We start from the raw sequence: 27,348 nt of genomic DNA, 5'->3' as shown, positions 1-27,348 counted from the left end.
AAGTTGATACTATGTGTAACTAACTGATTGGCTACAAGGCATATACACTTGTTAATATTTTTGCCATATATTAATATTTATATATTTTGATGATAACAATTAAATAAAATTGGACTCATAATATGCTTGGTTGATAATAAATTTAAACATGGTTTTATATGAATAACACATCAAACAGCATGAAAAATTGAATGGAAAAATCAATCAATAAGTCCAAGATGCAAAGCAACTGAAGACTTAGTTCTTAAGGATTTATTTTAGTGCAAATTGTATAACTCTTTGAATCTTACTTTATAGCACAAATTAAAATGAATTCACAAACTTCACTTTACTTGCATTATATGATTGATATGCATTTAGTCAGTTCAAGTTTCACAAAGTTTAAGACTATCAAATCTAGGTTTTAAGTTGAATCAGTCGACTGCTTGTTCATTAGGGATGAATACCTTGGAATATGCAGGAACTGATTGATCGATTATCCTAACTAATATAAACTGGTCGATTGTTTCATCTGTCAGAAAACATTAACAACTTAAAACAACTAGCTTTTACTAAAAAACATATATATATATATATATAGCTTGTCTAATTGCATAATTAAATAGTGAATATGAACATATATCATATACAAGCTATTTTATAAGCAAAACAACTTCAAAATCATCAATCTTTAATCATAAGTTTTTTTTTTAGCAACATTACCCTCAGTTGATCTGAATGTGCTCATTTTTCCTCTCAAGGTTCATTGCATTGCCCCCTAGCCGCTCAACTGCAAACTCAGTTAATGTTTTTTTTTTTAAAAAAAAAAATTTCTTTATTCTATAATCAGTTCATAAATTTCAAAGATAATGTCTATTCAAGTTTAATTATTGAAATGAAATTAGAGAGGTGCCAATTTTTTGAAAGTATTTTGAAAATCAAGCTTCTTTGGTAAAATACCCAACACACAACATTTAACACATGCAATTGTTTGATTGTCTTGTATTTTAAAAACATAAATTAACTCTTTGCAAGATTAAGATAGTTTTTCTATGGTTCTTTATATCAATCTTAACCTTTAATTTTGAGTATGTCATTTGATGGTACATGACGAGGTAACCTTTTATGGATTTCAACGACAAAAGGTTTGAGTAAAGACTTGAGGTTTCATTGAGAATTTATCTCTTTTGAGCATCTATTTGATCAGCATGCATCATAACCAATAACGTAATTCATGAAACCACAACTCTTATGGAAAAACTCTTCAAGTTTTTAGAGCATCATTTATTGTTTCAAATTAGTTATTTGATTAGAAATGGCTTTTAAAAGCACGTAATGAAGGCTAGGTTTCGTGGTTAACAAAGAAAGGAATTCACAGATTTAAACGGTGTATGAGGGTTTTAAAGATCTAGAATCAACATCAACTATTCATTAACTCTTTTTTCTTTTGCTACCCTTGTTGAACAAATAACATATAACCATGCTATATATATTTCATCAATAAGTCTCATTTTCTAAAACTAGACAGGAAACTCCATCATAATCAAACAATGGTGCATATAATTGTGCCTCATTTTTCATCAATCAAGAACTTTTAATGGTATCAAGATCAAATATTAGCATATAATCATGCCACTCTTTTCATCATTTATCTCAAACTTCAAGAGGATACTAAAACCCTTTGCCCATCTTTTATCTCATGATGCTCTTTTATCTCAAATTTACATTCAAAGGAAAGGTCATGGTTTTCTCCCAATCATTAGCCTCGTTATTTCTTTATTTCTATTTTTAATTTGGTATCTTTTTATTTATTTTTTGTTTTTTTGTTTTTTACTCTTGCCCATGGCATCAACTCTTGGCATTTTTTGTGCCTTTCCTCAATTATAAACCTCGTTTTCCCTTCTAGAATTGATAGGAATTTTCCTACCTTTAACCATGACTTGCCTTTAAGTGTAGGTGATTTCTACTTTTTAGCTTTCATACAACCTTCCTCAAAGTTTTCTTGGATGCCCTTTAGTCTAAGGCTTTTTCACTTTTAGCCTTTTCTTAACCATCTAGCTTTCGTTCTTAGCATTCCCTTCACCATTGATTCTACTATTTTCTTTATTTTTTCAAACAAAAATCCCTTATTTTCCCCCAGTGTAAGGGTGTGATCCATTTTAGGGTTTTTTTTTTTGAAATATTTCATCAGGCTCAAAAAATGGTTGCAAGGGATATGTATTTCAAGAATTGTGAAAGGAATAAACAAAGATGGTTTTTTCTTATTTCAAGCAAGGTCAGTTAAAATTGATAAATTTTGACCTCATCTACTGTAATGATTTGGACTTGCAAAGAATCATGATTCACGAGTCCATAACTACCAAATCCACTACATGTAATTATGCATACTACTAAAACTTAGCTATATGATGTGTGGTTCAATTCATGTGTGAATTCAAAATTTGCTTGGTCCCCATATTTGTTTATTATGTCATTTTAACGAACATCGAGTAATTTCTACAATCAAAACACTTTTACTCTTTCAGGATTATTTAACCTTAATTTTACATGCTAGAGTTCAATCAAAATATTTTGTTAAACATCTATTGATTTCAGAACAACAAAGAGGCAAGGAAAAGACATTTTTCATTAAAAAGATAAGGTGTGATCCCAAAACAAAAATGTTGAATAGCAAAATTTCATAACAAAATCATTGATAATGCAACACCCTAATTAGCTTTTCCAACAAGCATCTATGTCTTGTCATCGCTTATTGATCTTTGTTATGTTTGTAATGATCCAGTAACAATATGGTCAATGAAACCATCCTTCACAAACTCAACTTGCCTCTTACTCATCATTTTTCAAACTTGATACTTGAAAATTTTACAATTTTTCAATCAAATGGTCTAAGACTCCACTATGATATTCACATCTCTCACTTGAATTATACCACATAGAAAATGGTGGCTGCATGGAATTTGATGGAGTCCGGGCAAAAAGTCTGGAATCGAACAGATACTAGTAGACAAACTAGAGTGGCAGAGGTATGAAAAATATTTAACAATGGAATTTGGGTAGTTGATGCTACAGAGAGACCTGGCTAGACCACACAACTAAGTTTTTCCACTTGAGAGCCATCTTCTAATTCATCTCTCATTATTGTTCTAGAATCCATGGTAGGACCCCTAATTTTTTTTATTTTTTTTATAACTTATTCAATTCTTTCAGCAATCCTCGTATCTTTGTAAAAATGATGAGCTGAACTTCCAATCAAATGCTCATAATAAGGGGATTGGAAGGTATGGAAAACAACATCATCATTTCTATTTTATTAGTGGAGATTGGACATGAGTTGCCTTATCTGGCCATCTTTTCACATATGTCCTTATAAACTCTTGGTTTCTTTTCTCCATAGCCATTGGGCTAGTTCTGTTAGGAGCGATCTCAAGGTTGAATTTAACTATTTCGAGAAGGAGTCTATCAGACCCTTCCATTTATTAATCTTGGTACTATTTAGTCTCATATATCAGTTCAATGCAGGCCCTATGAAACTATCCTAAAAGAAATAGATTAACATTTTATCTTTATCGATCACTTCAACCATCTTATTGTAGTAGATTGAAGATGAGTGTTCAGGCATTCTAGCCCAATTTACTTGATGAAGTCCAACACTCTAAACTCCTTCGGCACCATAATGTTTTTGAAACCAAACAGACTTCAGCTGGTAATATAGGTTCAATCAAATTATTCCTTTCAACTACTCTTAATATCTCTTGTAGAGCAACTAAATTATCATGGTTTATGGGATATATAGATTTATCGTTAGAAAGTCCTTTTGTTGTTGTATCTGTGGTGACTTGAGCTTGAGTTGGTTGGATGGACAAAATGATACCCAGTTACTGAGTTTGCCCCTAAGTTCTAATATGTATGAAAGACGCGGGTTAACAGTGCTTCGATAAGAGGCTATATAGACATTCCTTTTCCATTGTTGAAACCCAATACTTATTTGAGTAGATTTATGAGTCTAGCTACTTCACATTTGATGCTCTCAATTTACTTTTGATAATAAGCCTATCTATTTGAGCTCTTTCTTCGTTTTCCATCTTTTCTCTCAGTCAAGTATTGTAGACCTTAAGTGGGTGACCTACGTTTCAACCTTTCAAGGATATATGCATTAAGGATGCATGCATTTCAAATGTATGAGCATGTTTTCATATGAAAAACTCGCCCTTCAAGGGGTGACACACAATCATAATGATTGCATGATGAACATGAATTTTGATTATTGCCTAAACTATACAACAAAAATTTCCTAAGTAAAGATCGTTGTGTCACCTAAAAGCCCTAAATTCAAGATGCTTCAAGAAGGGATTGCCTTGATGCAAAATAATATGTAGCAAGCATACACCCTAAAGGTAGATTCTAATCTTTTTACGTGAGACAGGGAGTAGGTTTACTACTTGGTCTCTAAAAAAAAGGACTCTCGATGTTCTAGTGATCACCCTCATGAAAACAATATAGGGGTTCAGTAGGTAATGATATGATATATATATATAATCACTACCAGTCCAAACATTTAGTAAAGAGTTGGATGATTTCATGAACTTAAACCCTAACAAAAAGTCATAAAGTAAGTTGTTACTCCCCAAGCTAACCTAAAGTTTCTATATACTTATCCGAGAGTGATATATCAAAAAAAAAAAAAAAACTAATGATGCATGAAAACATATAAACATGGGCTAACTCACAAATAAAATAAAATAAGTCAAAATTTAAAAATTTAAACATATAAAAATAGATAAACCATATCAAATACATAAAGTTTAGTCCAATACTGTAAGAAACAATATCATCCCCAGTGGAGTTGTCATTTTGTCACACGTGGAGATGCGGTGTCAGGGGGTTATTAGAGTCGTCACCTAGTTGTTTGGTTCAAGGTCAATAAGAAACCCGGGTATATTGGTTTTATTAGAGATTCAAAGGGTAAGATAATGATTATGACTAGAAAAAGTATTAGCACCCTTAAGGCACCCTACCTGAGGTAAGTTGTTTTATGTGGTTTAAAGGTTCTAATGGGTTCCTAACCGGTAGTCTATCTATCCCTTATGATTGAAATTTATTCGTGTGAATAAATCGGGTGTTATTATAGACTTATGTATCCAAATAAATTCTTATAAATTATTTTTTAATTTATATATTACGGTGAAAAATACTTCTAATTAAAATTGGTGAATATTTAAAATAACTCTGAGAATTTTTGGGTCAACTCCTAATATTCAAATATCAGCCTTACTTATCAGTCTAACGTTTTATATTACAATATTAACTATTAATTCTCATGAATTAAAAGATTGATGATTATTGGAATATTGGCCAGATTCTCATGAATTTAATAAACTGGTTATTAAATCTCAGAATGCATGTAAATATATATTTTGAATTTTCATGTGGAAATACTAAATGATATAATTTTTTATAGATTTGACCATATGCAATTAAAAACATTTAATTAATTAAATTTTTTTATCTTTCCCTTTTTTTCATTCATTTAACACAAAGTAAAAAAAGCAATAAAAAGAAAATAAACACATACACACTTAATTTTTTACTGTATTTCACTCACACACCCGCAATCATCAATTTAGAAATTACCAAAATTCAAAATAATCCAAACACATTAAATATTTACAAAAATTCACAAATCAATTTGGAGAAATTGTTGGGAATTTAAGAACAATGTTGGGAAGCTTTTAAGTTGCAGTTATAGTGGCGGCGAATGGGTCTCCTATGCACCACCACCATTGGCAGCGCGTGAGCCATTGGTGAAGACAAGAAACTAGTGGATCAAGAGTGATTTCTTCTCTCCTTTCTTCATGTGCTGGAGATGAGAGCTACAGCCACCTATAAAAACAAAAAAAATCACACAAACAAATCTGTCAGTTTTAATTTTTTTTTCCTCGGATCTGCCTCTTTTTTTCTCTACTATAACTTATATTTTTATGTTTTCAGATTTACTACTCTCTATTATTTGTAAACGAGGGTTTTTCTAGATGGAGAGAGGTGAATGACGTTTGCACAAGTAAGGGTGAGCAAAAAAATTGAAAAACCGATTAACTAGGAAAACTGGAAAAAAAATAATTGAAAAAACTGAACCATGAAAAAAACCAATTAAACCGATTAGAATTTTAAAAAACCGACCGGTTCAGTTCACTTTTTGGTTTTATAAGCTTGAAACCGAAAAAATCAAACTGAACTCAAACAAAAAAATCAAGTCAAACTAGAAACCCGTGTCAAACCAAAAAAAATCGAGTTAATCTCGTTTGAACTGATTTTTTTAAAAAAAAAATTATGTTTGGTTACTTTTTTTCAATAAAAACTGAATCGAATTGAAATTGATCACCCCTACCCACTGGAAAAATAGATGAAAGGGGAAACGATTGTGCTATCGTGACTGACAATGGGAGGAAGTGACTGACAATTGGAGGAAGAGGGCATGATGGATTGCGTACGACTCATGATGTGGCTGCTGTTATGGCCTATACTCATCGTGGGTATGCCGATAATGAATCGATAATGGGTTGGTTTGGCTGAGAGAGGGCCAAGTTTTTTCTTTGTAAGGGTAAAGTTGGATGGCTACCACGGTGAGAGATGGTTTTGGACAAATGAGTTGATGGAGAGGGAGGGAGGCTGTTAGTGGGGTGCCAGTTTTGAAGGAATCAGAGGATAGGGGAAGCTTAGTGTATGGCTAGAAGTTAAAGGTTGTGGTTGGTGTTAGTGTGTGGAGAAAGCAGTAAGTGGAAAGGCTGGGGATTGATGGTCAATTCGGTGATGGGTGCTGATGGTCAGTTTTATGATGGGTGCTTTTGTGAGACCTAGAGAAGGGGTTGGAACTGTAATTCCAGTAGTGGATTTCTGGGTTGGTATAGGTTGAATGATTTGCTAAGATATTGACAGTGGTGAATGGTCCAAGGCTGGGGAGGGGATCTATGGTCGTCTTTTGCAAGTTTTTTTTTTCTTTGCCATTCGTCTGGCTGGCGGCCGGTATGGATATAATGGGTTTAGTGCTTTTTTTGTATTGTGTGGGTATGGGGAGAGAATATGTGAGAATTACTTCTTTTTTTTCTTCTGAACTTTTTTTCAAATTTCTCCCTATTTTTTTGCCTCCCTTTCTTGTATGTGTGTAACCACCTATTAATTGGTGAAAATTTTATTTGGTTTGAAAGCAAAACAAATCAAAATCAACCGTTGGATTTCAAGAATAAATCACAACCATTCATTTGATATCTTGGAGACAAAGCAAAGAAAAATGGACCATTGAATTAATAGAATTGATTATAAACCATTTAATTAAAAAAGATGGGTTGCATGGTGAGAGGGTTTCTAATTTTCAAATTGATCATCTCCCTTTTACAATTACAATTAGATCACTAAAAATAAAATATATTTTTTCTCTTTTTCTCTCTTTTTTTTTTAATTTTAAACTCTTTGAAAAAGATGTCGTAAATGAAGCTAATACATCAAAAACATGTTTTTTGGATTTTTTTAACATTTTTTGTTTTAAAAAAAATTATTAAAAATTGGGTAAAAAATTAGATAGCAACAATTATCATTAGGATTTTCATTTAGTTTCATTTCCCTATGTTTATTTGAATGTCTTTTTCACCTTTTTTTTTTATATTCAATATTTTCTAACTTTTCATTGTATGTGAAAAATTTTATGGTGTTTAGAAAGTAACCAGTGACATTCTATTACTTTTTTTCTAGACCTGCTCTAAAAATAAAAGACAAACACAAAGAGAAAATAGAAAATGAAATTCATTACCCACAAAAAATAATAAGAATATCTCCATATAATTTTTTCTGCCGATTATATCTATTTTTTTTTTAAGTAGATCTAGAGAATAACTAATAGGATGTTGCTAGTTACTGTCTGAGCGCTATAAAACTTCTCGAATTATGAAAGTGAAAAAATAAAAAAAATATTCTTTTTTTTATTTTTTTTATTCTTTGTAGCATTATAAAAGTTCTTGAACTATGAAGGTGAAAAAATAAAGAAATATTCTTTTTTATATATATTTTATTCTTTGTTTTGTTCGAAGTATTATTTTACGAGAAATTTGTGTTTTTCTGGTTTTCTATTAATTTCTTTTAATTTAATGGACATGTGTCATCATTTGATACACTAAATGATATGATTTAACATTATTTGTAGCAGATTTTGAAGGAAGGACTAATTAGTGACAAAATTGAAAATAGGAGGATGACATTAGTACACATTTTTAAGGGGTCCAAACTTGTCTAAATTAAGAGCTGAGGGGCCACATGAGGTTTAAAACCTGAACATGTCCGACACTATTAGCGTCTGATTATGTATTATTTCCATATATATATATATATATATATATATATATATCGACCAAGTTCCAGAGGCTCCGCAGCCTCCGCTCTTGGGAATAGATGAAAGGTGAAAAGGCATCGTATATTATGCCACGTGCGAAGGATAACCTTCACATTGCATTTGTAACTGCGAGTTGGACACCTAACTAACCATGTTGTTCTTTTAAGTCTCGCCCGAATTACAATAGATATTGTTATGTAATTTTTTTTTAACATTTTTGTCCTTTTGTTTTGGTTATTTATTTATTTTTAATTTTAATTTACTCCTTATATTATATTTTTATTAAGATTTAAATTTATTTTATATGGCTTTCACAATAACAAAAAAAAAAATTGATATTAAATTTATATCCAAAAAATATTTCAGCATCAAGTATCGTCTATATTATTTAACATTTAGATACATAAAAAATTATTTTAAAAAAACCATAAGTTATTCAACTTTAAAGAGTTAATGCCTTGGATTATGAGTTTAGTAAGGTAACCCGGGTTGCCCCGATTTATGGGTTTGGCAAGATACCTTTTTTTTTGTTTTATAATTAAATTTGATTTTGTGATCCTTTATTTTTTTATTATATAGTTAAAAAAATAGTTTTTTTTTAAACCATGTTATTAAACTTTAAAAAGTCAATGAATTTGTTCACGGGTTGACCCGCTTCTGGGGTTTGGTAGGTTTAACTTTTCTTTAAAAAAAAAAAAGAATTCTTTCTTATTTTATCTTTTAATATTGAGTTGATTTGGAATTAATTTCATAATTTTTTATTATTATTTTCTATTAAGTTATTGAGGTTTAAAAAAGTCTCAATATTGAGTTGGTACTTGATTTTATGATTGTCTGTTTTTATTATTATATAGTTAAAAAAAAAACAAAGTATTAATCTTAGTGGGGTTTGTGAATTAGTTTGCGGGTTTAACATATTGACTCAGGTTATCCAAATCATGGGTTTGGCGGGTTGACCCACCAAACCCAATTTTCTTTTTTGTTTGTGGTCCTTCAATTTTTTTTTATTGATATTTCTTTCATTTTATCTTTTAATATTGGATTAGTTGAGAAATAGACTTCATGATTTATTTTTATTTGTTTTCTATTCGAATAAATATCAATTTTTATTTATTTTTATTTTTCAAGTATCTATTTTTTTATCATGTAATTAAATAAAAATAATTTACCAAAAAAAAAGTTATTAAATTAAATAGACTCCATGACCCGGGTTGCGAGGTCAATGGAGTCAATCGAATCTAATATTGTCTTAATATTTAAAAAAAGTTGTTATCTTGAATTTTTTTAAAAATCTAAATTATGTTTTTACTAGTTGTTCATGGTATTTTAATCGGATCAACTTTTATATAATTTAATTAAAATTTTGAGTTAGATAAAAAATAAATTAGAAAAAATTTAAACTTAATCTGTTTAAGATTTAATAACACTATAAAATAATTCCTCATGTTTTTAACATTAGTTTTTATATTTAAAAATAAACAATCGACTCGAGACTGTGTAGAGCGCGTACTAGTATATATCATAAATTTAATCATCTTAGAATCATTGAAGTGTCAAACAAAAATAAACAAATGAGGGTACCTTAAATCACTTGATTGCCTGCTTTTGTATTTTAAAAAATGTTTTTAAAAAAAATTAAAGATTTTTTATTTTAAATTATTTTTTAAAAAAATATTTTAATGTATTGATATTAACGAATATAGTTTTTTTTAAAATATATTATTTTAATATATTTTAAAATAAAAAATAATTGTTACAACAATGTATACGGCTGTTAATCAAATAAGTGTGTTGTATGCAGTACGCAAGGCATGACCTGGCATGGACGACTTGTCAGATGGTGCACACACAAGAGGACAACCTTTTTCTAAAGATATACTCAAAAGGCTACTTGACTCTATAATGACAATTATTTAGATCTGACTATTTTCCCCCCGCATGATGCTGCCAGATCATTTTTTTAAATTATATTCTTTTTAATTTAATGTCAATTTAAATTTTTTTAAAAAAAACTCTTCGTCCAAAACTCTATTTTTGAGAAATAAATATTAAAAAAAAATATTTTCATTGAGTATTCATGCGAATTGTTTTTCAAATATTTTACATATTAGTTATACATAAAATTATTTAAAAATTGCAAATATATTTATAAAAATCTCTAATCTTATTTTATATATATATATATATATATTCTTATTTAAAGCATCTTTGTAATTCTTTTTTGTCAGTCCATCATGATTATTTATTTTAAAAGGGTTAATTTTAAGATTAAAAAAAAAAACAAGAAAAACAATGGCCAAGAAAGATCATTCAAGATCACGTCCCGGTTTCCTTTTTTTTTTTCAACATAAATTTACACGCTGGCTACTTGATTTTTTTTTTATAATGTCATCCATTACCACTAAATTATAAAATTAAGACAAAACAATTGAGACCACAATATAATTTTACTTTTGTAGTGTGAATAAATGTAGGAGACAGCACATTAATGGCAGCGGTGAAAGGACCTCCTCTTTTAATTTAATTTATAATAAAAATAAAAGAAGAAGCTTTTTTGGTTCAAGAAGGACATCATAAATAAAATAAATAAAAGATGAACATGTGCGTCAATTTCCATCTGACTGCTACTTTCTGAACTCCCATACCCTGTTGTCACCCTTGTAGCCTGGGCACTGTTTAGGCACGCCATGCCTGCATTTGATCATTTTCAACGTGGTAATGCCATCGGGCCCAGAATATTGATTAGCAAACACTTGAATCCTGCATTCAAGCACCGTCGCAACACACATATCGTACCAACCAGAATTGGAGCCTGGTCTTTGTCCTACGGCGTTTTTGTTGAAATTCATCACAATGTCATAATGAACAACGATATGAATGCTGGAGACAATGGAAACAAAGAGATTGTCTTTCCTTGTGCGCAATAAAACCAGGTGGACGTCTTTCAAGCAATAACTCCCAACCACTCCGCAACGATTATCGCTTAGTTCATAGATATTCATTTGTTACTCCAGTCTTCTTCACCATATACATCATCATCATCCAACGTCTTCATCATCATATGTTCAAGAATGCCAGTTCTTCTGCCCAGAGTATGATTGACAAACAAATATAAAAACACTAGAGCTCGGATTCACATACCGATGCCTTGCATTATTAAAACAATCTTATCACCAAAATGGACACATAACAGGTTTTTTTTCTCAACTTTTGATGGACTTTATATTTTTATTCTTTTAAACAAGTAGTAATCAAAGAGTATTTGCAAGCACATTGGGTGGCCTCGAGCGCACCTGCAGAATTACTTGCTCCACAGAATTAAAAAATGTAACTAAACGGAAAAATTATTGTTATGAAAAAATTGACTACTTTCCTTTTATGTTAACAAGATACCATACGATTTCACAGCTGAAGATGTATGCGCAAAGTCAGTGGAAGTCATGAATGCCTCTAGTATTAGAATTTTGTTAAACAAATCCTGTACTTTCCTTCTTTTTTTCCTTCTGTTGCAGGCATATATTTACTTACCCTTCGAGAAAGAACAGGAAGAAAGAAGACTTTGGCTTAACCATCCAGTATCTTAGCCCCTTCAGAGAGTATTTTGCACGCCCAAATAATGTACACAGCATCTTCAAAATGTGAACTCTTTGTCGAACCACTGAAATTGATAAAGAACCAAGGCGATGAGATGCAATCCGAGAGCTTCAAGACAGGAGTGCATGACTGGAAGCCTTCCAACACCCCAAATCAATTAAAAAGGCATCAAAGTATTCCTCAATTTGCACAGGTTCCGTTGCAAAATAGAGGCACCTCATAGTAACCAGGTATGCAAAGAGCTCTTTGATGCCACCAACCGATTCCTGGTATTCAAGCAAATCCAAAGCATTCGCTATCAGCTACATGATCACCAGACATGAAGCTTAAATTAAACCAGATGCTATTGCATCTAACAAAATAATTCTTACCTTTGAACCTGGAAGCTGGTCAGTTAAGGGTATGATCTGCCACAACCTACCCAAAAGCACCCCCATCTCCTTGCAGATATCGCAGGAATCGATTTGACCAAACAGATCTATACTGCAAAAGCAACCATCTTGACTTATCCACTTACACATTCACCATTAGCACACAACAACATTTTGTTTCATGTTTTGTTCAGCAGAAGCAGTTGGCATAAGCAGCCCGAGTTGGGAACTAGGTCCCAATCATGTTTAGCAGATATGCATCGAAATGACAAGCCAAGGTTCAAAAAGGCCTTTCTGGAGCTAGGAGACAGTATCACGAATTTGGGGGAATATATCATGGCAATGCTACCCCAAAGTTCTGAAACAAATTTCAGACACCTACCAACACTTCTAGGAGCCTCTCTTTCCTACAACTGCAGAGGAACCTTGCTTCTTCTGTATACCATATTGCCAGGCATCTCTTGATCTATCACCAGATTGATCAAAATCATCTAACGAATTGTCCATTGGTGGCTTAAATGGACCACAACTCCCATTCCTAGAAATCACAGATGCACCTGAATTCTCATCATCCTCTGATGGTGTCCCTGATCTGGATTCCATGTGCATATCCAAAGATCTATGTCTTGGTCCACCTAACCTCAAACCCCTTACATTGGAAGAACCTTTGCCCTGGGTCCCCTTCAAAACAAAAAAATCTTTGGGGAGGGAGTCCATATTCATGTAACAATTCCTTGCTTTAGCATCGGCAACTAATGCAGACCAGTCATCTGATTGCACGAGAGAAGTAGCATTCCCCATGACCTGTTGGGAAATCAAGTTCAGTGGCTGGGGAGATGCAGCTATTGGGTGATGGCACAAATGAAAAGCTTACAAATGATATGTCAAATAACAAAGTGAGAGAGAGCAGGTTAGAAATAAAAGAGAGAAAACCATACCCATAGAGCCCTCTTGGCACGTGTAAGAGCAACATTCATTCGGCGGATATCTGCTACAAAACCGACACCATGATTTGAGGCCCGGACACAAGACATGATAATGACATCACGCTCCTGACCTTGGAAAGCATCGACAGTATTAATATAGATATCTTTCCCTTCTTCAGATTTTAAAACAGATGAAAACTCTTGTTGGAGGCATTTTAACTGCAGCTTATATGGAGTGATTATGCCAACCGTGATTCTCCCCATGCCCAAGGATTTTATGGATTTCTGAAGATGCTCATACAACTGAAGACAGAATTGTGCTTCGTGTATGTTCTGATAAGATACCGATCCACCTCTGTGTGACTCCCGCCCATGAGTAACATCATAGAATAGATAAGGTCTAAGTAAAGGGTCCTTGTAGTATGTCTCATCTGGTAAAGTTGCAACACTTTCACTGTCAGTGAGACGTCCTTGGTAAAAGTACCGTGAAGGGAAATCTCGGATTTGAGGATGCATCCTGTATTGCACGGATAATAACATTGTTGGGCATCCAGCTTGCTGAAACCTTTCGAAAAGGCTTCTACTGTATAACAAGGTTCCAGCTGCCTTGCTGATAACTGTTGCAGGAAGTTGCTGAGGATCGCCAACAAGAACACACCGTGCAGCACCAAGTGCAAGTGGAGGAAGAACAGCAACTTCGCTGGCTTGAGCAGCCTCATCAATAACTACCATATCAAAACCATGAGTAAGACGAGAGAACAACTTGCGACCACTGCTTGAGACAGTAGTGAACACAATCTCAGCCTCATTGGCAAAACTTGCCTCGAGACTAGCTCGGGCTTCTTCTAGATTAAAATTGCTACCAGCACGAAACCTGGGTTCTAAGATGAGAAGGCGAGAGATTTCAACTAGAACTTTATCCCTGCTTTCAACAGCAGCCGCAAGGTTCTGAAGTAATGCATCTCGGTTTTGGTCCCTGGCCATAAGAACATCAGGATCAACACCAACAGATCCTTGGGAACGACCATCCACGGCTGCAAAATTAAGCTTATTTTGAAGATCAGCAATTTGTCCTGAGAAATAAGCTTCCTGGATTTTTAATTCTTGCATCCATTTTGAAATTTCTTCACGGCTCTTGATTAAAAGTTGCTCAGTTCTCCGCTCAACAGAAACTGCCTGAGCAGCACGTGATTGCGAATCAACCCCAACTCTGGCCACATCAGGCCGGTAAACTTTCATCTCACCATCAATAAATCCACGATCAAGAACACGTGCAAGAAGTTCATCAGTTGCAGCATTAGAAGGAGCACAAACTAACATCCTGGGCTTTGGACAGAGTTTTGAAAGGGAGCGGAAGAGATTCTGGTCCATGTTATGAAGAACTTCATCAATTGACCCCAAAGCAATATTGTCAGAATTGCTTTCGTTGGCTTGTTTATAGCTCTGGGGTGCCAGTTTCTTAAGCAAAGAAGTATAGTAATGCTGATACTGAACCAGATGGATGACGTTTAGCATTCCCCAGACAGTATGCGTCTTACCTGTCCCTGGAGGTCCTTGTACAAGAGTAAAGGGCCATGGTTCTTGCCTCTTAGTTACCCCACTACTTGTACCCGCAGCAGTATGCGTGGCAGCCCATTGGATTGCAGCCAGCTGTGGCCCATTGAATGTCCTCCGCAAATGGTCAACAAAATTCTGTGTGAAGCATTCAGGCATGGCTGGGGTCTGCTGCTCATATTTTGGGAAGTGATCTGAACTGGGCTTTAGGATTGCAGCTTGCATCTACCAGAATGGTATAGAACATTTAGTTTCAAATATGAGAAAAAAGACTAAACTTAGAAATTAACAAGTATCTGGCTGTTACCTGTAAATTGAGACGGCAAAATGCATGCAGCGCAACATACTCACGCTGGGTGGTTGCAAGAGAACCAAGGACAGTCAAATACCAGGTGCCTCTGGGTTGAAGTTTCCTCAAAATATGATCCTCATCAACCTTGCTGGTGAAAACAAATTATAGAATAAGCAAGCAAACCATCAGTATGAAATAAAGAGAACAAAAGTCTGACAAGATCAGGAATTCTGGTGACTTAAAGACATTTGAAGCAGGCATAAGCACCAAGGAATAAATTAAGATTGAGGTAACAACCTGTGAGGATCATAAGAGTCCCCAACAAAAAAATGAAGGATTGCACCAGGAGGATCACGAGAATCCAAAGGGATGTGTCTTCTAACAGTACCAGCCACACGTCCATTGATATCAGGCTCCTCATCATCTTCATTTGATGACGAGGTGTTGTTCCTCTTGGATCTTACTGCTTCACATGATGAAAATTATATTTGCATATTAGAAAGCCAAAACGCACTTTGATTTATATGCAATGAAACAGAATCGCAAAAGTGGAACAGTCATAACAAACCTGTTCCAGGCCTTGGAGTTGAGAGAACTGCAACATCACCCTCCTTGAATGTCCACTTGCACTCATTTGCTGGAAGAACAATGACATCATACCATCCTATGGCCACAAGAGATTTCTTCAATCAGTCAACAAAACAGAACATAGATATACACCACTACAGTAATAATGCAACTCAATACCTCTTTCCCGCCTTTCAATGCTCTTTATACGAACCATAATGTGTGCATTAGTTTCAGCTGACTCCTCCCATGTGCTGTAAAGTTGAGCTCGGCATTCCTCAAAAAGAAGAGGCTCAAATACTCTTACATATTCTTCCACAGACTCAAAGCGACCCGGAACACATTGGAGCTCAGAGTCCTCTGGGGCACACAATAATAAAACAAAATAAGATTCAAAAAATGCAGGGACCATAAAGGCAAAGGAAAGAACAAAGCTCTCAAAGAAACATACAGAAAGAATCAACATCCACATATTTTCTTAATGAATATATACAAGGTGGTTAAATTTCAAGTAACGATGTAGAATCAGAAAAAAAACACTGCACCACGTTTTGACCACCTCCTAGAACATGTAAATTGGCAAGTAAACATCTTTCAAGCTTGAGATGCATGTAGCAAACAGCTTTTACTTATTAAGGACAGGCACAAAAAAACCCTAGCTGATCCACAGTTCCCTATTGCAATGTAGAGAAAAAATGATAGAGGATATGGAATGCACAAATAAAAACATCCAAATTGGTCAAAAAATTTAGGAAACAAGATATGTGCTGAGATTGGTTTGTCCAACTTTTATGAGTTGCTGACTACCAAACTCTTCTTGATACATCTCCAATCTGTCCTCTTCAATTTTGCACTTCCCACCCCCTCCTCTTAAGGATTTGGAACAGATGCAGTATACAGGCACTATGTTCTATCTTTTCAGCCCGAAAACCAAAAAAAGGTCACAGATAATGCATATAGACATATACAAATTGAGACATGTATATGTTTTGTTTAATACCTGGGTGATGCCAAAATTTTTCATTAGTCACCTCCCGTATTAGACGTTCCACTGATGTGTCCTGATAGGGTGTACTGGCTCCAGTCGACTTTTTCACAGGAAGGTATTTCTTGTTTCCCAACTTTGAATCCATGGAACCTTGGTTGATAAGAGCAGGCTTCCTGTTAGAGAATTGTGAGTTTTTTGGCTGTCTTAAATCAGCTGGATGCTTCCACGAACTCTCAGCAGGCTGTTTCCATGTACTCTGTTTCTGAATAGGTGGCAGGTGTGTGTCTACAGGAAAATCAGAGTCACCATTCACTTTCCTATTCTTAGCTGGCTGTGCAGAATTTATATCACCATTACTTTCAGATTTGGGTGTACAAGACTCCACAGAAAAGCCAACATCATTACATGGCAGATCAGCTTGTTTCTGATCCTTTAAAGGATGACCAGGCCTTTCTCCAGATCGTTCAGCAGGTTGAGGAACAGTACGAACCTCCTTCACGGTACGCATGACGTTTGGCTGCCTTCTTGGTGTTGAACTTTTCATAATTCCAGCTTGCTTGACTTCATCTATATTAATCAACATGGTCTGCCTATTACGCTTTTTACCCAACATTGCTTCTTTGTGTTGGTCTATCTTCCTCTTCCCCGGATTAGTTGAAAACTTAAGAGCATGACTTGCTTCAATACCTCTAACTTCACGTTGTTTAGGGACTGAGGCAATTTCTTCCTGACCATCCATACACACATCATCATTAGCATTTCCATTTGAATTTCGACTACCATTATTTTTATAATCATTCTGACCCTGATCCAGACCAGGTGAAACACGGTCACAGCTTTCAGCCTTAGTGTTATCAATAACCTTAACACTGCTAGAAACATTCATGGAAACCATAACAGAAGTACCTTCTACTTCAGACATTCCTTGAAATTGAGAAGCTTTGCCCTTTTCATGCATACTATTGCCAGCACACACATTAGCAGTGTCCTCTGCGTCAGACCACTCACCTTCCTCTCTTTCCACAACTTTAATTTCTGCAGAACCAGATCCAGAACCAGAAGCTAGAGTTTGTGCATCTTTCTTATCATCATCAGTAATTGTTTTTGATGGTGATGCTAACTTGGGATTGTGTTCCTCAGCCATCTTCTGTTCAAAACCCACTTCAGGGAAAAAAGCAACCCTGGGTCGAATAAAAGGCTGAAAACCGGATATAGATGATGCGTGTGAAAAGGCATGGTTGTTTTTTATTCCTTGGGGACCCATTGATGCTACAAACATGTCAGAAGGATGGGAATTTGCAGAAGGAAGTGCCTTGTGTGGCTGCAGGCATACAGCATGATCAATCTCATCATCCTCAGTTGGGGGTTCATTAAGATCAAATACTGGCCTTCCTCGGGAACCCATTTCATATGTATATGCATACAAACTGAATCTTCCACACGAGAATCTCTAATTGCTTGAGTATCTATTTTCTTCTTATCAAAGAATATCAGCCTTAAAGACATAAAAGAGCCCCTTGATAAGTTGGTCAAAGGAGTTGAACAATCATTGGATATCTGCAAATCCAATTCCCATAAAATAAATAAGAAAGCAAAAGCAGCAGGCAATTTATTATACAATACAGAAAACATGCAGGTACAAAGAACAGGTGTAAACGTATTAAAAAAGGCCCCGATGGACAATCTTTCTAATAGCTACGTAGTCAAGCCAATGAGGCATAATTCAATGGTAAAGGACTTGTGCTAAGGTTTCCCCTCCAATCAGGAATCGGGGTCTCCCAACCACTAGCTAATATATGGAATGCTCATAGTCAAATCCTTCTTTTCTGACCCATCAAAGTAAACTACCCAGTAAAATGCAAGGACTCGTAAGAAATTAAAACTCAATATAAAGCTTCAAGCACCTGCAGCTTCAAGCCTGCAGCAGTTAATGCAAAGGCAGCTGGCAAGGATGCTCCTTTCAACTTACTAATCACACCTATATTATCATTTACTGTAACCAGTACTCATGGCAACATATCCCCAAATCTATATTTAAAAGCACATACATCCATACATAGAAAACCAAGCAATATTGGTCACAATTAGCTCTTTACCATACAAAATTGATAGTATCAATCCTATTTAAGAACACACACAAAACTAAAAGAAATCGTATGCTACATGACTTTATCACAAAATAAAAAATTCATATAGAGAAAATCTAGCATTGAAAGAGGGATTCATGTTATAAACAAAGACCCAACAATGTCAATTCACTGAACCAAATTTAATAATAATAACAATCATCATCATCAAAACCCCAGATTATAAACCAAATCCCATTAACCACCACAAACAAATCAGAAACACTCTCATTCCCTCAAAAGGACAACAAAACAGCATTCACTCACTGCTTTTTGATTAAATGATATCATAAATCAAACCAGATCCAAAAATCCTAATTTCATTGCCAAATCCACTAATAACTCGAATCCCTAACTTAACCCTAGAAGAAATTTTAGGGTTTCAATAAACAAACGAACTGACCTCTCCAGAAAACACCATCAAAATCAATCATTACTCCGATTACCACTCTTAACCTCCGCGGATCAATACTTATTGTATCTCGCATTAATCTCCTACTCAAACACGCGATTCATTATTTTATTCTAATTTCAATTTTATTTTTAAATTTCCTAGTTGTTTCTCGGTTCCGAGCATAAAATACCACTTCGAGTAATAAAAAAAAGTAAATTAAGAAAATAAATTAAATTAATATAAGTTAAAAATGGATAGCTGAAGTTGAGAGAGATTATTTTTTACCTATTAAGAGCTGCTTTTGAATCTAACAAATAGTGTAGAGAGAGAGAGGTTGGCTCTAGAGAATAAGAGAGGGAGAGAGTAGAAACGCTTGAAAGCGAATGCAAAATACGAGAGAAGAGAGGTTGTGGTTATGGCTTTATATAGGAAATAACGAGACCCCTCTAACCGGCCGGTTTTTTCTCCGTTCACCGTTAATTTATTCCATTATACACCTGTTTTTTTATTATTTTTATTTATCCTCCCAATGTAATCATATTTACAGAAACAGCCCTTGCTTTCCATCTCTTTGCTACGGATTGACAAAAGTGGGTATTCCGTAATTAACAATTTGGGTATTCCATGTATAAACTTACACGGAAGAATCTTATGCTTCAGGCAATAATGGACGTCGATACAATGGCTAAGTGGGGCCTGGTGACTGCCACGTCTATGCAGTTGCACCCATGGGTCTGAGTGGCTATTTCTGTGTATTTTTTAAGTGTTAATGTGACACGTGTTGTGATGAAAGTTTGGGTTTTTGTGTAATTAATGAGATTTTAAGGGTAGTTAAGGAGTCTGATATAAAATAGGTGAATTGATAATACTAACCCACCTGCGCCGAAAGAAGAGGGACTGCACAGTCCTGTCATTTTGACGACTTAATCCTCGTAGGTCAGGAGTTAGGAGGTGTGTTTTTACGAAATTGCCATTTGGATCTGGGAGAGTGTAGTGCACGGTTGATTGGTGTGTGTGGGGATGTATGATGGAAGCGTTGGGTTTTTGTTCGTATTTTAGAAAATTGAGGTTCTTGTTGTTATATGCAACTTTTTGGTTACTTAGCGAATTTATTAAGAATAAAAAATTAACCAAGCATGTGTTTTGATATATTATTATGATTAAGTTACTATATGGTAATAGTAATTATTTTTTAAATATTTTTTATTTAAAAATATATTAAAAATAAATTTTATATTTTAAGATTTATTTTTAACATAGAATATCAAAACAATCTAAAATTACTAAAAGATATTAATTTAAAATAAAAAAAATATTAAAAAAAAACTCTCCCTAAATGCTAATCAAGATGATAAAAACAAAGGACGGGGCGTGAATAGATTTCTTGGGAACAATTAGAAAACCATTAAAAAAAAAATGATCCTTAATGGATTCCATGAAAATAGCAAAAATCAAGGAAAAATATTGCATATTTGAGAACTTTAAGGAAACCATGGCTTGCTCTAGGCTGCCCAAAACAAAATATTCATTAAACTTGATATTTTAAGTTTGAATTTCTTAATAAAGTAACATCTTTAGGGAAAAACTGCAAATTAGATTTGGATTTTTTTTGCGGCTTTGATCGTTTCACTCTCTTTGACAAAAACAAATCCCTTATCAAAATAGAGAAGTACATTATAAAAGAAAAGGAATGTATAACCAGAAAGAACAAGAGCTTATGAGAGTTTTTTTTTTAATATTATGTGGTTGTGTTTTGTTACTTGATGACCCAAAGTATTTATGCACTTCAATCATATGAATTACCTTATGCAACGTAGAGTTGCAGACATACTAAAAGGTTTGGCTTCATGGTCATTGATGAGAAATGTTGGCATCATGCTAATAAGGTGTGTGTTATACTTATATAGCTAATCACGAGAAAGCAAGGTATTTCATTGACCTCTAGAAGGTCATAACACTAAATTATGGTGTATACCAGTGTCATGCTTTTTAGAAATTTATGCGGGATTGGGATTTGATTTGTGGTGTGTTATTAGGATAAGGCACATAACTTATTAGGCAGGTCAATTCACTTGGGCGAAGGCTTATTATTGAACAGGGTTGTCCATAGCAAGTAAGGTTGTCTTTGATAGATAATTGAGTTGTCCTTAGTCTTTTAAACATTTATGTTTATGTTTAAAAGACTTAACCAAAAGGAGGGAAAAAAACATTTATTATTTTAAGCATATTATGTTGCCTTCACATGGCTTTTGTTTTCTTAGATGCGTACCCTTGCTACTGGCCCTAATCTTACTCATATTTGGTCATCTAATAATTATGATTCATGCTTTTTGTTAACTGAAGATTTTGGTGAACTTAGGGACATCTAGAAATTATCTGTCATTGGATATTCAATTGGTAAAACTCCTAGGTATACTGTTCTTGAAAATTTTATGGCCCATGTATGGAAATGCAATGTCACTCTGAATCTTCATGATTCAGGCTGATTGGTCTTCTGCTTCTCTTTAGAAGATGATATGCTCAAAGTTCTATGCAGAGGCCCTTACTCTGTTCAAGGTAAGTCGCTGGTGATAAAGTCTATGCCTCATTATTTTGATTTTGGTAAACCAAATAGGTTATATGTACCGGTCTAGGTGCATTTTCTGAATCTTCCGCTAGAATGTTGGTCACAAGCATGTTTGTCAAAGATTAGCAGTGTTATTAGCAAACCTATTCAATGTGATGACCTCACTCTCTCCATGTCTTGGGTGAACTTTGCTAGAGTTATGATAGAGGTGGATTTGTCAGCAGACTTGCCTCATTCTATCAACCTCTCCATGCTAGATGGAACAATTATCAAGCAATGGGTCATCTATAAATACATGCTGAAATTCTGCTCTCATTGTTGTATGCCTGGACATACCAGCACTACCTGTCAAAAGCTTAACACTAGAGTTGAGGATTCTCCCACTTCTGGGACGGTAAAGAGAGCACATGAATATCCCTATGGCTCTTATAATGAAGTTGCTGCAGTGAACCCTGTTATTAGCCAGCCCTCAGGGAATCCTTGTCCCAATGTTGAAAGAGCAGTAATTGGAAGTCGAGAAGCTGTTCGCGAGAGGAAAAAAAAAAAGGAAAGCTCATTCCTCCACATGAACCATCTTCCCAACACGAATTGGCTAGTAATGTTATTGGTTCTTCTAACGAAGCTGCTGTAATGAACCATGTTATTAGCCAACCCTTAGGAGATCCTTGTCCCAAGGCTAAAAGGGCGGCAACTGGGAGTCGAGAAGCTATTCGCAAGGGGGGAAAGGTAAAGCTCCTTCCTCAACATGAAACCTTTTCCCAACATAAATTGGCCAGTAAAGTTATAACAATCCTTGATGATTCTTCTGGGTTTGATTCAACTAGGAATAGGAAATCTAAGAATTACCTTCTAAACCTCCCTCTGTCAAAAGTAGTTAGAGTTATAAGACTCGGAGCAAAGGCTTGCTCCTTCTAGCTTTGCATGATAATGGACTTGGTATATCTACGGGTAAGCGACTAGGCAAATCTCATTTGAAGATAGCTGATCAACCACCTACCCTAGATTTCTGTTGTTGATTGCAGCGGATACACGTTGTTGCTTCTTGTCTATTGTTAGTTTGTTTTCTTTGGTTCTATAAGTGGTTCTTGAGGATCCAGTATTGTGGTTTTTAGTTTTTTGATCTTGGTTTGGTTGGTTTTGGTTCTGATTGCTAGAGTTATTGTTTGTGGTGCTTTGTCATGTTGTGGTGCTATGCTGCTTTTGGGCAGATATTACATGTGCAGAGGCATGGCGATTGTGCTTGGTTATCACAGTTTGTTGTTTACTCCTAACGTGGGTTGATGGTAGTATTTGCAGAGGAATGCCTGACTTATGCTACTATTCTTTTGCTGCCCTGATGTCTTCGGTTGGTTGTCCTGCAAGGTAGCTTGCTTTTGATATAGGGAGCGTGTTCCCTTTTTTTAGGGGGTCTATTCCCTATGCTTGTATATGCTTGTTATATGAATTATTAGTTCTTCGGCTTTGTTTTCAGGGAGTATGTTCCCTTAGCTATTCAAGGGAGCCTATTCCCTTTATGCCTGTACCTTTGACTCGCTGATCTCCAGTTATGTTTTATTTTTTATCTATATAATTTTTTATATTTGAAAAAAAAAAATGTCATGCGTAAGATATAAGAGTTTTAGCATGCAGGGGAGGTTGGCTTTCTTGTATCTTTTAGGGTGGAGAGCATTTTCTCTTGCGATGGAGAATACTTTGTGATCATAAAAGTAGTTTCAACATAAGAATTGTGCTGCTAACAATGGAGAATAAATGGAGAAATATCCATGATAAATGTTTAGAGAGATCATTATTTAGAGACATTGAGATTTTGTATGAAGATTTTTCATGGATATTTTGTTTGAAGATATAGAGATTTAGTGTGAAGATCTTATTTAAAACTATGGAGATTTCATTGAAGATATAGAGATTTCATTTTAGAGATATGAAGAGAAGCAATACCATGGAGAAAAACATATAGAAATTACTTAGAGAGGTAATATTGATTTTTTTATTGAAAAGTTCAAAAGATTATTTTATGTAAATGGAGATACAATACTTGAAAACTATATGATCTCGGGTAATGCACTGTAGGATATGACAACCTTTCTCCCTTTTTGGAATTAACTACTATAGTAAAAAAGGTGGGGTTTCCCCTCACCTCCTTCATTGTTCATATAAAAAATGAAAAAAAAAGTGATAATTTTTTCTTTAATTTTTTAAAAAAATTTTCTTCCAATTTTTTCTTCTTTCATTTGAATGCCTTTTGATTTTTTTTTTCAATTTCATTCTTTAATATTTTAGTGATTTTGAATTGGTCATCATAATTTGTTTTGATTTTTTTTCTACAAGAATATCACAGTTTTAAACAAACATCCTAGTATTTAATTGGTGTTTAATTTTGCAAACATCTAGTTTTATTAGAACATCATTAAATAAAAAATATTTTTTAAAACAAAGTTTTTAAACATAGTAAAATCCATGATTTTGATTGCGATTTTAGTGAATTAAACCGTGAAACTTGGGTTGATCTAATATTTCATCATCTCAATATTAAAAAAATATAATCTTGAGATTATTTTTAAAGTCGAACCACACTTTTACCAATCGTTCGCGTTATCTTTGAACTTATCAAGTTGATTAAATCACATAAACACCCAAGAAGATTAGTTTTAAACTCAGGTTAGGCAAAAAATTAGGTCAAGAGTTTTCATGGTTGAGTCGCTCGGTTAAGTTTAATAACAATATCAAATAGTTCTTCTTCTTTTTTTAATTCCATCTTCATTTTTTTTTCTCTTGATTGACTTTTTGTTTGCTTTCATATATATATATATATATATATATATATATATATATATATATATATATATATATATATATTTGATTGCTTTTGAATTGGTTTTTAAAATTTATTTTGGTTTGTTTTTTATGAGGTTATTGTAGTTTCAAACAAACATTTCAACATTTAATTGTTGCTCAATTTTGTGAAATCTATTTTTGTTAAATTATCATTAAGTAAAAAACAGTTAAAAAATAAAGTTATTAAACCCAACGGAATCCATGATCTAAGTCGCAAGTTTGATGGTTAAGTCACAAAGCCTGTGTAGATTTAATATGTTGTCATCTTAATATCAAAAAAAGATGTCATCTTGATTTTTTTAAGCAAAACCATTCTTTTTTACCAATTATATAAGTTGTTTTTGGACTTGTCAAATCGATTGTATCACATGAAGACAACTCTCACGCGGGTTAATTTTAAACTGGAGTTATACAAAGAGTCAGGTTAAGAGAATTCAAAATTAACCTTTGGATTAGATTTAAAAATTATATCAAATAGTTCCTTGCAACATATATAGTTTTTTATGTTAATATTTTTTGTTATCTAACCTGGAGCATAACATCAACAAAGAAACCAATTACCACTGTATATAATTAAAATTATGGATTCGATAAAAATCCTTTCAATGAAAATCCTTATAGTGATACGTAGAATGATTTGTTATATTGATTGAAAACAAATGTAAGCTCCTAGCTTATAAATCATAGGACGGGATTAAATGATTAAGTTCGCAATACCATAAATATCATGAAAATCATCATTGCTAGTTTTTTTTTTTCATTTATAATTAAATTTTTCCTAAATTTTAAGAAAAACCTATCAATATATCCTATATATTAAATCATTTATCAATCTCGTCTTTTAAATAATAAAAAATCAATCAATTGTCACCTTTAGCATTTTTCTTTTCACTAATATACTCAAACATCAATTATTTCCATTATAATTAACAATTTGTGCAGAGCGAAGGAAAATATTATTTTAAGTAAATAAGAAATACACCTTTAATTACAATGTTGCATATAATATCTTCAATAAACAACCAAGCCTATCTAAATTCGAATTCTAACACCAACATATGATTGTTTTGTCTTCCATTAATTTAAATTAAATGATAAAACCATGATAAAACCACAATTCCTAACAAGTCTTAATTCTATTGCTACTCGTAAAGGCAAAATTGATAATTCTAGGATACTTTTGGGATAGTATTGTTTGAATATGTGATTAGAGGGTGTAAATGGAAGTATTGGGGAGCAATTTGAAGTATACCCGAATTCCAAAAGCCTTTGCTTTTGATAATCCCCCAAAATAATCCACTTGCTTGCATCATGTAAGCTCATGAGAAAAAGATTTAGGCAATTTTTATTGAATGTCTATAAGATCTAGCAATTCAATCTCATTGGGTTAAATATTTACCGACATTAAAAAAATCAAGAAATAAATAAATAATTTTTCCAAAAAGAAGAGAAATTCTCAAATTTTTGAAGGAATGAAAAACAAAAAATTTTAAAAAAATAAAAATTTTAAAAAAAAAAATAAACAACATTCAATTGGAGAATTTTTAATAATTAAAAGAACTAATTTCTTAGAAAAATTAAAATTTTTGAATATTTTTAAGAGATTAAAATTGAAATTATTAGATGAAAAATTTTCAAAAATATCTCAACTATCTTAGAATTTACTTTTTTAAAGAAAAATATAAATGTTTGGAAATCTAAACCATTTTTATTCCTTAAATAGTTTTTCATATTTTTCTTTTTACTCTTTTTTTAAATAATTTTTTATTTCTTAAAAAATCTCGTAAACTTTAATCAGTAGACATCTTACATTTAATGAAAGTTACTTAAACTAAATTGTCAAATCTTGCAAGCATAGGATAAAATCTAAGAGTTATTTGTGTGTAGGGGGGGATTCTCCTTACTTTCTATACCAAATTATTATTTTTAGATGTTTTTGTTTTTTTTACAAGTAAGGGTATCTTTTAAATGTCACATTATTCATATGTATAATTTATTGTGTTTGTTATTGGTTTGGTTGATCAATATATTTTTCATGTATAAATTTCATTGTTCATAAACTTTACTAGTGTATTGTTATGCCATGAACCTTTTCTTGTTTATTTATTAGTTACTGGAAAATAATTTATTTTTTTGAAAAGTGGTTTTTATAGAAAGTGAATTCCCAAAAAGTTATTTTTTTTTTTATGTTTAATAATATCATGGAAAATGAGTTGGAAAAAACTTTTTATTGTTTGACCATGCTAAGAAAAAATAAGCTGGAAAATTACTCATTAATGTTTTAATTTATTTTTCAAGTTTATTTAACATGTCTAAAACATTAAATATAATTATTTGACTATATATATATATATATATATATAATATAAAGAATGAGACATAAAAAGTATAATTGTAAAAAATTGTTTTTATTATATCATCTATGTTAAAGTTCAATATCAACTAGGATTTAAGTTCATAGGAATTTAAAGTTTGCACAAGTTCTAAAATTGTTAGAATTCTTCAAAACTAGATCAATATCTACTAGAGTTTTATTATTGTTAGGAGTTAGCTAGTTGATTAGTTTTTATTTTAGTTAGAAAAGGATAAAAGTCATAGTTTAAATAGGACTTGTAAATCTATATAGAATCAACTTAAACATTCAGAATTACATAGTAAAAAGTATAAGAAAATAATAATAATAATAATAATAATAATAATAATAATAAGTAAGCTCTTGTGTTTTTTTTAAAAGCAAAAGTAACATGAGTTTTGTTCAATAATTAGTATTAGAATC

The 27,348-nt window shown here is 33.0% G+C and overlaps 1 protein-coding gene across 3 annotated transcripts; it reads right to left on the bottom strand.

Annotated features, from left to right (window-relative positions):
- Positions 1–10,802: 10,802 nt before the first annotated feature.
- On the bottom strand, positions 10,803–19,636 carry LOC118030418 (probable helicase MAGATAMA 3). 3 transcript variants are annotated; one of them, XM_073409164.1, is made up of 10 exons: positions 19,457–19,636; positions 16,664–18,208; positions 15,844–16,023; positions 15,665–15,760; positions 15,394–15,562; positions 15,112–15,244; positions 13,263–15,029; positions 12,325–13,128; positions 11,888–12,219; positions 10,803–11,442 (listed from the first exon to the last, which is right to left on the bottom strand). In XM_073409164.1, exons 2-8 carry the CDS (start codon positions 18,054–18,056, stop codon positions 12,715–12,717), a joined length of 4,152 nt encoding a protein of 1,383 aa, XP_073265265.1. In that variant the 5' UTR covers positions 18,057–18,208; positions 19,457–19,636; the 3' UTR covers positions 10,803–11,442; positions 11,888–12,219; positions 12,325–12,714. The 3 variants fall into 3 exon arrangements, with proteins under 3 accessions (XP_073265265.1, XP_034890404.1, XP_034890405.1); XM_035034513.2 differs by lacking the exon at positions 10,803–11,442 and having other exon boundaries at positions 11,844–12,219; XM_035034514.2 differs by lacking the exon at positions 10,803–11,442 and having other exon boundaries at positions 11,844–12,219; positions 15,394–15,559.
- Between the last annotated feature and the right edge of the window lie 7,712 nt (positions 19,637–27,348).

Source organism: Populus alba, chromosome 5 (genome assembly GCF_005239225.2).
Source record: "Populus alba chromosome 5, ASM523922v2, whole genome shotgun sequence".
Classification (NCBI taxonomy): Eukaryota; Viridiplantae; Streptophyta; class Magnoliopsida; order Malpighiales; family Salicaceae; genus Populus; species Populus alba.
This window is presented reverse-complemented; position numbering and strand designations above follow the sequence as displayed.

Bases quoted from the DNA above. Each gene is read 5' to 3' on its own strand.
- LOC118030418 (XM_073409164.1), bottom strand. From the start codon at position 18,056: ATGGGTTCCCGAGGAAGGCCAGTATTTGATCTTAATGAACCCCCAACT. The intron at 16,024-16,663 runs GTATTAAACAAA...TGTGTGCCCCAG, and splicing joins AAAATTTTGGCATCACCCAG to AGGACTCTGAGCTCCAATGT. The intron at 15,030-15,111 runs GTAACAGCCAGA...CCATTCTGGTAG, and splicing joins TTTGCCGTCTCAATTTACAG to ATGCAAGCTGCAATCCTAAA.